The 10367-nt window shown below is 33.6% G+C and overlaps 1 protein-coding gene across 1 annotated transcript; it reads right to left on the bottom strand.

Annotated features, from left to right (window-relative positions):
• Positions 1–658: 658 nt before the first annotated feature.
• LOC128244059 (protein flightless-1 homolog) lies at positions 659–9664 on the bottom strand. The gene is made up of 5 exons (XM_052962075.1): positions 9602–9664; positions 4909–5019; positions 4512–4664; positions 4242–4327; positions 659–893 (listed from the first exon to the last, which is right to left on the bottom strand). Exons 1-5 carry the CDS (start codon positions 9662–9664, stop codon positions 659–661), a joined length of 648 nt encoding a protein of 215 aa, XP_052818035.1.
• Between the last annotated feature and the right edge of the window lie 703 nt (positions 9665–10367).

Genomic DNA, 10367 nt, shown 5'->3' with positions numbered 1-10367 from the left:
TTGGCAATAATCCTAGGCAAACTGTCGACGTATTTTAAGGAGGTCAAAAGATCGTTTTTGAAAAAGTTGTATGGTTTTTAGGCCTTTATCTTGACCCACGTCTCTCATTCGTACAACATTTTAAGATCATAAAAGAAAGGTGTGAAAAGGACTTGAACCTAATGAGAATATTATGTGGTACAGATTTTGGGTGAGACAAACACAGTCTACTGGTCATCCATGCACCCCTGCATGCATGCTGGAAGAGGAGACGGGGGTCAATTTGTTTCCTTGTTAAGTTTATTTTATTAAGGAAGTCTTCTTTTGAGGAGGAGGTTTTTGCATTTTCCAAAACAGTTGGCGGCATTTCTAAACTCTCTTTTTTAATGTTCACACCGAAACAGCACCCGTGCAATGTGGTTACATGTCCCATACATCCCTGCTGTGCACGTACAGTATGCACTCAGGATCTCACCTCCTGGCTTGTCTGGCAGATCCTTTCTCACACATATCCACACATTATAACAAGCATTGTTAGTGCCTTGTGAGGGAGTTATTTTGGCCTTAAGCACACACTTGTCACTGTTATGTCTTATTTCATGAATGAACACTTCCCGGACCCAGCCACTGTCAAAATATCTGTATGCTTTCCCTAACTTATATTCACTCATTAACTTGTTCATAACTGCACTATGACCACATCCCTCAATATACATAGATATGTCAGTGATATAAATGGATGGCCATTGCTGGTTGCCTTTTTTTCACCTATCCACCCGGAAGATAATGAGACTGGATCTGGTATGACGTCTCCATCCACAAGAAGCTTGGCCTTGTACTCCTTAAGCAGTCCCATTTCGATTTCCTTTCCATCATGGTCTACTGGAACGTCTTTTTCCCATGCACAGAAGGCTCTGAAAAAATAGCATACATTTTTAAAAAAAGAATGTTTGGTGTTGTCATTTCCCATTTCTTATACAACTATTAAAGTGACATTCTCAATAAATTTGTATACGTCACACATTACCTTATGTTTTAAGAGCTAAATTAAAGCTACTTTTATCTGAGGCAAGATTTACAGTCAAATTAATGTTTAAAATTGTATATCATTTCCCCACCCACTTTGGCACTATGGAAGACCCGGAGTTATAAATCGTATTCTGAAATATATTTCTTTAAATATGCAGTTTCCTGTATCATAAAAAAATTCAAGATTCAGTAATATCAACAAAAAATAAAAACACAATGTAGTTAACAAATATTATCCAAAATATGCATAAATAATCAAATTCAAGATACCTCGCAGCAAGCTCTTCGAAGGTGCCATTTATTGACTGCTTTCGTTTGGCTAATTATACCTTCAATGCATGAATTGACCACAAATTGAACTGATCTAATGTCATATCACTTAGTTCATCCATCTTTTCATTTTTGGTCGACCCAAAAATCAGTATTAACTATGTAAATAGATCAAAGTTCGTCTGAGGTCAATGTAAACGGGTCCCTGGACTTACCGAAATACGATTATTTACCGAAAGACGGATAAAATTACCGAAATACGCATGAAAGTTACGGAAAGACGCCTTCTAATGCATTTATTTTTAAATAATCTTGTATATATAATGATTATACGCATTGTAGCCAAAAATTATAAAAAAATTGTGTTTTACCTATTAACATTTACATCATATGATAAAAGTTTCTTCTAATGGCATATATATAGATATATCATTGCAATAACAAAATGAATGAGAAGACACTCTATATGTCTACTCCTTCAATATAACAGGTACTTACCTTGCAAGTGCATCATATGATAATCCACTATATGCACACGATTTAAAAACAAATTTGAGGTTTTTGGCACTCCAAGACTTAAGGTCTTGCTCGGACAATTCAGAACATTTAGCATGAACCCAATTCCTACAATTAGAACAATGTATGCATTGATCACTACTTCAGTCAACAACACATATAGCACAAGGAAACTCATCCATCATTAATGATTTCAGAGTGTAACGTTCTATTAATTTGGACTTCTTTAATACTTACAGCAATAACTTACCTTTTTACTCGCGATTGTTATTTATGAATCTTCAAATGAAGCCGTCAATTTGTGTGAAATCACCCGCAATTATAAATGTACACGTACTTCGGTCCTTTATCGCGTAATTATTATGGTATTTACTCAACACGTGACACAGAGCCAAAAAGGGTTTAGTACCCAAATTAACACACTTTCAATAATACCAAACTGTCCCCCAAAAACGTGCCGCTACTTTGTGGGGTGTCATATACCGGGTGATAATTATGTTGTTTTAAACAACGCCTGATTTTGTGTATTTGGTGTGGTCTGGTTATTATTGTCCATAAGTAAGCTAATTTATCTGAAGATGAGAACTTTGCTGTTTAAAAACTTCTTTTTTCAATTTTCATATAAAACAATATTATAATTTGAAAGCCCTAAACTATACTTTAGATCTAAGTTAGTTTAAAAGTAAATGATTTTAGCGACATTTTCGACCTATTTCAAAGGCAATGTTTCAAGTATATTCCAAAATACTTTCAAATGCTGTTTATTGATCTAACATTTCCATAAGAATATAAATGCTATTATTTGAATCCAAATTCATAATCATTTTAATAATACAACAACTAATAAGTTATTTTTACCTGCGTTAAATCGTCTTTCGGTTGGCTAAGGGAGACAACTATTTCAATGACATATAATATATAACAATTATTCCAATTAATGATGATCTCATAATATTCATATAACTAAAATACACTCATAAAAATGAAAAAGTTCATGAAAATATTTACTTATTGTTCAATTGAATAAAGACAATATCATAGTTATATGAATATTATGAGATCATCATAAATTGGAATAATTGTTTATTTTGGAAGCTTTTATCTGTCTTTCCGTTGGCGAGTCGGCACGCGGAATTCGATCTCGAACACTGAAATTTCAACTGCCTATTACATCATTATATTTTAATATTTTTCTCTAAAATTTGGTTTGGTAATGTATTTGTATAATATTAATATAAAAACAATAAAATAAATGCATTAGGAGGGGTCTTTCGGTAACTTTCATGCGTATTTCGGTAATTGTATCCGTCTTTCGGTAAATAATCGTATTTCGGTAAGTCCAAGGACCGGGATTTGATTGGACAGTTCGAAAAACAGTACCGAAAAGCGGCAAGGATTGAACGTGGAATCATCTAAACAACAAGTTACAGTCCGGACACGCCAAACTATAGCCTGTGTCCTTATTAGCCGCATTCCATTGTGAATAAACACTAAGTGTGACTTTGAACTTAGAGGTAGGAACACGGGTCTTGCACGCGACACATCGTCTTGGTATGTGGAACACATGTGGCAAGTTATTTTAAAGTCTGTCCATACAAGGGAAAGTTACAGCCCGGAAACGACAACCTATACTCTATGTCCTTATATGCAGCACTCCATTGTGAATAAACACCTAAGTGTGACCCTGACCTTAGAGGTAGGGACACAGGTCTTGCACGCGACACGTCGTCTTGGTTTGTGGAACACATGTAGCAAGTTATTTTTCAAATCTGTCCTTACAAGGGAAAGTTACAGCCCGGACACGACAACCTATACTCTATGTCTTTATATGCAGCACTCCATTGTGAATAAACACTAAGTGTGACCTTGACCTTAGAGGTAGGGGCACGTGTCTTGCACGCGACACGTCGTCTTAGTATGTCAAACATATGTGACAAGTTATTTTAAAATCTGTCCATACAAGGAAAAGTTACAGCCCGGACATGACAACCGATACTCTATGTCTTTATATGCAGCAACCCATTGTGAATAAACACTAAATGTGACCTTGAACTTAGAGGTAGGGACACGGGTCTTGCACTCGACACGTCGTCTTAGTATGTGGAACACATGTGGCAAGTTATTTTAAAATCTGTCCATACAAGGGAAAGTTACAGCCCGGACACGATATGCAGCACTCCATTGTGAATAAACACTAATTGTGACCTTGATCTTAGAGGTAGGGACATGGGTCTTGCACGCGACACGTCCTCTTTGTATATGGAACACATGTGGCAAGTTATTTTAAAATACGTCCATACAAGGGAAAGTTACAGCCCGGACACGAGTTATTGAGCCGGACACACGGACGGACGGACAGACGGTGCGATTTTAATATGCCCACCTTCGGGGGCATAACAACCTTACTTGATATTGCTAAAATAAAGCAATTCAACATAAAATCTTACTTGTTATTGCTAAGATTAAGCACTATGACCCCTTTTGCATTTTCTAACTCAGGGGGTACTTCATTCAGCTCGTTGTGGCTGAAGTTCTGAAGTAGGAGAAAAACAATGCATCAGAAAACACAGGTGTATGTTATACATGACTGTATACACTTTGATAATTTGACTGTTTTATCCAATAAAATAGCTTAATTAATGAAAAGGCTGAGATACAAATGAAAGAGAACACCAGTAATAGCTTGCTACGGTCACAGAATATAGACAGTTCCTTACCACCACAGAAAGATCTTGCAGTTGAAAGACTTTGTTAGGAATACCCTTGTCTGTGAGTTTGTTGTGTCTACAGTTGATGGTGCGCAACGATGTAAGCTTCTCTACGTATTTACCTAGAGAGCTGATGTTGTTCTTTATAAGAGACAGGTGTTCCTGTAGATACAAAGACATTAAGTGTACAAATAAACATGAAGTGGCGGGCAGCTCCTTGCTACATACTACTTATGCTCAGTATAGTATTATGATCTATAGTCTATTTATCAGACTCAAAATAGCTTTATACATAATTCTCAAACTATTTTTCAATAGAGAGTAACATTCATCAGCCTACTATGAACCCAATTGAAAAAATATATTTAAAATGAATTGAAATTAAGCCTCGCTGACTGTTTTTTACCAGTTTTGTTAGATTTCCCATTTCTTTTGGCATTTCTGTGAGCCCAGTCCTGTTCAACTTGAGCCATCTCAGTCCTGTCATATCAGCAATATGCTTAGGAAATTTGGACTCCTGAAAAAAATGTTTTTATATAAATAAATAAATATATACATACATGTTCATACTAAATCCCCTTGCAAAGATGAGGGAAAATCACCCAAGTGTTTTATGCGTCCTGGGGATGACACTACAATATTTTTTACAATATTTATACTCAATACAGTGCTTTTCAAAGCTAGTTTAAATACAATTTTATCTCAGGGCAAAAAATAACTGTGTACAGATTAAATTGGTCTGGCGTCTACAATTATCTTGAAATTCTGTTTGATTTATAATTATTAAAATATAAATCTTGGGCTAATGTCAAATTCCCAAGGAATTCTAAACAAAATACCCTAGGAAAGCTGTATATACATGGCATTTATATACGTAATTAAATACTATTAGTTGTTGTATTTTAACGTGTGAATGTAGTTTTTCAACAGTTTAATTAATGCTATCTAAATGTTAGGATTTTATTTCAATGTAACTGGTGTAACCACATTCAATTAAGCTTGGTTGTGATAATGGTTGAGCCTGTTTGATGAATAGAGGCAAGTACTGATATTCATTTTCTATTCCCAATTCCTACCACAGACAGTGTTTTTACTCAATTAACTCTATAGAATAACAGTTTCTTTGAAAACATGCACCCCCCCCCCCCCCCCAAATTTGGAAGTTACCTACAGAAATTCCTCCATCTATTTCCACTACAAAAAAGAAGGCTAACTGTAAACTCATTGACCAGAGAAGTAAATTGCTTGGATTAAGAGTTGCAAGGTTATTAATATGCTGAATGTCTAATTTCATTTCTGTCTTGAAATTTAACTTTTGGATGAACAAGCCTGAACCTATTGTTAAAAAATAATAAACAAGCCCTGCTATATAAAATTCAGAATTTGAGCAAGCCTGGAGAGAATTTCACCAGTACAGGGCTAGTGCAAATGTTGACCACTGTCACATGACTCCCAAGATTTTTAGGCTGTTTATGTAGCCCAGCGTTCGTTTCATTGTAGACTGTCACAATAAGATGTCAAGTGCATAAATATCATATTTATAAAGCATTCTGGAACAAAACTTTAGTGAAATACCTTTTTGTCTTCTTGCCCAACAAAAACATACAAATACCCGAGTTAAAACTAGGCAATTTATTTTTCAATGATCCATTCTGAATCTAACTTTTAATAAGAATAGTTTGAGTTGAATGTACATATTGTTTTTTAAATTAATGCATTCTTGTTGAGGAAGAAAAACGCATCAAACTCATAATAATTTGTTGGATATTTATTTTTTGTGTGTACAGAACTAATGTAAAATAGCATCTGGTAATATTTCTTGTTTTTATGATATTTTAAAGACACAATATGCTTTAACCAGGAATCCCAATCTGAATAACTACCCACTTTCGGTACAAAACAATTTGTATGTGAAGGATTTGCCATATGAAAAATCATAAAAAGATCCGTAAACGTACAATTATTTGGACTACAAGATGAGCCGCTCTGCCAGCTTATTTGGATAAGCTATGTTAGGGTTCGGTTTAGCTACAATAATGAGCAATCAGGGATCCTTTTTCATTATTTGACATTTCTTATGTATCTCTGTAACGCTACAACTCTCTATAGCAACCCCAGACCATTTTTTTAAAAGTAAAAAATAGATTATTCATGAACACCATTGGAAGCAGCTTATTAAGACCTTTACAGAACATTTTGATTTTTTTTAAATATTTTAATTAATAAAAAAAATATGGCATTTTAAAGTCAACAATTTCGGGCGGCTTTTATGAATTTTTGCCCCTATACAATCCTATATAGCGATTCGCGAGTCGCGGAACTCGTTTTTCAAGAATTTTCACAATTTTTTTCATAACTTTTGTTTAAACAAAGTTATATTCATGAAACTTGGCAGTCTTGTGTTGTTTTTTCTCCTCTTTCTATTGTTTCTACTTATTTATTTCTTAAGACATAGCTTAATATAGAAAAATAAAAAAAACACACCCAAAAATAATACAGATTTTACATTTTATTAAGGTGATCAAATCGATAGTATTACTGGAAAAAACATATATAAAATCAACTGGAATATCAAAAGAAATTATTTCAATGATAGCTTATAACTTTAATTACATTAAACAAAATTCTTCTATTGTATAAGTCATTAACAATGCTATTCACATTTTATTGAAATAAAATAGCACTAAATCACAGAAACAAAATTGCCAATTGCCATCTCTGGCAAAAAAAATACAAGCTACTGCAGTACACTATAAAAAGCACATACTAGTATCACATGACATTCAACTTAAAAAAACAACTCTTAATATCCTCGATATTTAAGGTCAACTGCACAGTATGTAGGAAAAAACCACTGTCTCCCAGAGTTTGAGACCAGGTTGTAAGGATCATATCCACTCAACTATTTTCGCATTAGTCTGTTTGTTTTTCATCACATCCTTGTGAACTTTGACCACTACACATCGTTTTAGTTTCCCATCTGGTAGCGCATTCGGTTAAGGTCCAAGTCTTTGGATGTGAAATTGGTGTTCTCACAGAACGGTCCAGGATGATCCATCAATGGTGACCGATGCTGTTCCGAAGGGTCAATTGTGACTGTTTGCTGCCGTCCTGGAATTGTTAAAGAATATATATCTATTTCATTCATGTCACATTTCATATAAACAAATAAAATGTGTGTAAGACAGTATAATGTATTTTGATTGATTGTTCTATTGGATGATAAAATACTGCTCTATACTGTCTATAAATGTAATCGACAAAACGAAAATGCAAATTTCCCAAAATGTGTAAAATTCCTATCCTATTTCATATCCGAAATGCGTACAAGTTGTCAATGTCCAAGATAAATTTGCAGCATGAATTTTCATATATTCAATAAAAACAGTTGTTTATTTGATGAAGATTTACTTCTGACATAACAAACTTTATTGTACACATTGCAGTCGTTCATTTAACGAATTTACGAGTATTTTTTAGAATTTTTTTTTTGGTCGGGATTTTTATTTAGGGCATGTAACTTTTGTGGGCATTTCGTAATAACTATTATATATAAAGGCATCATTTTTGTTGTTTTCAGTACTGGATAGGATATAGATGGGTAACTTCGTAATATAATATACCTAAAGTATATATAGGGACGGAGTTATTGGTTTTCCAACATATGTTATCATCGAGTCAATTTTTGACAACATAGCGTCGAACTCTCACCTCGGGTCACGCGCTCAAGATCGTGACCTTTGAACTTAAATTTAACATGTGAAAGTCATTTGTTGATGGATTTTATTTATAAATATATCAAATTAAAGGTCTTAATTTCAGTTGTTTAAAGGTGTTTGAATCATTGTAAAATACTCACCACGGACGGTACAGCGTGCCTTTGACTTCGAGAGACGATATCTTCATAAAAAATGGCGACACAAAAATGTTTAAAAAACCAACCAGAAGTTTTTTTTCTGCTCTGATTGGACCATGTGATCATATTCATTTGCATATAGATCATGTGATCGCATCTATTTTTAAAATGACCCATATTTTGAATACTGCGTCCCAAACTGTTACATTACAGCGAGGTGAGATAATCACCTGTCAATCGATTTTCTAATTACGATTTACAAATAATTTATGAATGCATATTAATGATTCATATATCAATTAAAGCAGGGTTTGTAATCTTTCGATATATGTTATTTTCATTTAAATACAAAGACATTTACACTTTCGAAAATCAAAACAAATACCAGTACCCTAATAAAATGCACTAATTCTAGTGAGATTATTGGCTTATCTGGGGTTGCTACTCTCTACCATTTAAAACTGGGCAAAAAAATATATAGTAATATTATGGATTGATGTTGTGTAATAATGATAAAATTGTTCAATATATACCCGACAGTGATCTAAACTGGATTGAATTTGTTCAATATATACCCGACAGTGATCTAAACTGGATTGAATTTGTCATAGGAGTCGTTATTTTCCCATAAATATAGTCTAGGTCACGAATACTGATTCATACATGCACATAACCTGTCAGATTTGTTCCATATTTACAGATATTGGGATACTTGATAAACAATTGAATTATGTAAGTGTTATATGATATGAACATGGTTTTTCTTGGCATGACATAAATATATATGTGTTTAATAGGTAATAATATTTTGGTAGAAATTAAAATTTATAACAAGATAATTTCAAAATTGTGGCCACGAGGATTCTCTGCGCAAGGACTGTTCGCTCCTTTTTGCTGGGATGGTGGGAATCTTGAGTCTGCCATAGTAAAAAAAATCGTCAAAAGACTAGTTGACAGCCAATTAGGTGGACTAGGGTTCAGTTGAGACTGACGTAATAAAACATATCCAAAGTTCTATTAAATAAATAAATGGCTTAAATCTACTAGAGTCAATCTTCAATGAATAACTGTAAAAGATCTTGGATGGGATAAGATTGTTCCAGAGATTATTTCCGGATTTTTTGGGATGATATTTTTACAGTTTCTCCCATCAAGTGACTGAAACTGAAAGAAAGATTGGTACAAAATCGCACGATAAGTTATATGTTAGATCAATTGAGTGAACAATAGCATAGTAATTAACCTGAAAGTCATTGTTTGGCAAATCTATTCCTCTGACAAATGGGAGAACTCCGGTGGCGGCCATTTTTCAGATAAAAACAGAAGTATCCCAAATTGCTTAATGAACGCTAAGAAAATATTTTTTTAAAAAAAGAAATAACGAAGGTTCAGTTTTGTTTTACCGGCTAAACACCGGACACTACCATTGTATTATCGTTTTTCGAGCCGGGGTCTTGGGCCATCATCAAGAAAAATCGTATGACCGAGAAAGAGGTAGTAGTGAACAGTCTCTATAAAAAGAAGAGAGAAAAACACAAAGAGCTATTTTCTACCTGTATATATATATATATGGAAGACTTTAAACATGTTTTTGCAGAATTAGTTCAGTTAATTACTTAATTTAGTCTTTATCTACAAAGGACATGCCTTTAAATTCTAGCATTTTAACTCGCAAATCACTGATCCAAATACATATGTTTTCGTGAGTAAGATTGTATTTATCACTATAAAATTTTAAGGAGTTGCGTAATTTTCTATTTGCTTAATATGCTCATATTTCAGTTTACTTGGTTAATGGATATTTATATGTGATTGATAAGCTTTTATTGATTGGTTATATAAAACTCATTTCTATTAATAATAATGGATTAGTTTGGATTAAGTTAGACAAAACATTCTTCGGAACAGATAATGATATTTATATCTGTAGCTGCTACATTCCACCTGAAGATTCTAATGTCTATAAAAAACATTAATTCACAATTATTCGAATTTGACTTTTTTGAATT

The sequence above is a fragment of the Mya arenaria genome, chromosome 8, assembly GCF_026914265.1.
Source record: "Mya arenaria isolate MELC-2E11 chromosome 8, ASM2691426v1".
Classification (NCBI taxonomy): Eukaryota; Metazoa; Mollusca; class Bivalvia; order Myida; family Myidae; genus Mya; species Mya arenaria.
Note: the sequence above shows the minus strand (reverse complement) of the source record. Positions and strands in the feature narration are given on the sequence as shown.

Excerpts from the sequence above, each read along its gene's own strand:
- LOC128244059 (XM_052962075.1), bottom strand. The coding sequence starts at position 9,664 with ATGGCCGCCACCGGAGTTCTCCCATTTGTCAGAGGAATAGATTTGCCA. Across the intron at positions 4,328-4,511 it reads TGCAAGATCTTTCTGTGGTG|AACTTCAGCCACAACGAGCT; the intron begins GTAAGGAACTGT and ends CTCCTACTTCAG. Across the intron at positions 894-4,241 it reads CTTAATCTTAGCAATAACAA|AGCCTTCTGTGCATGGGAAA; the intron begins GTAAGATTTTAT and ends CTATTTTTTCAG.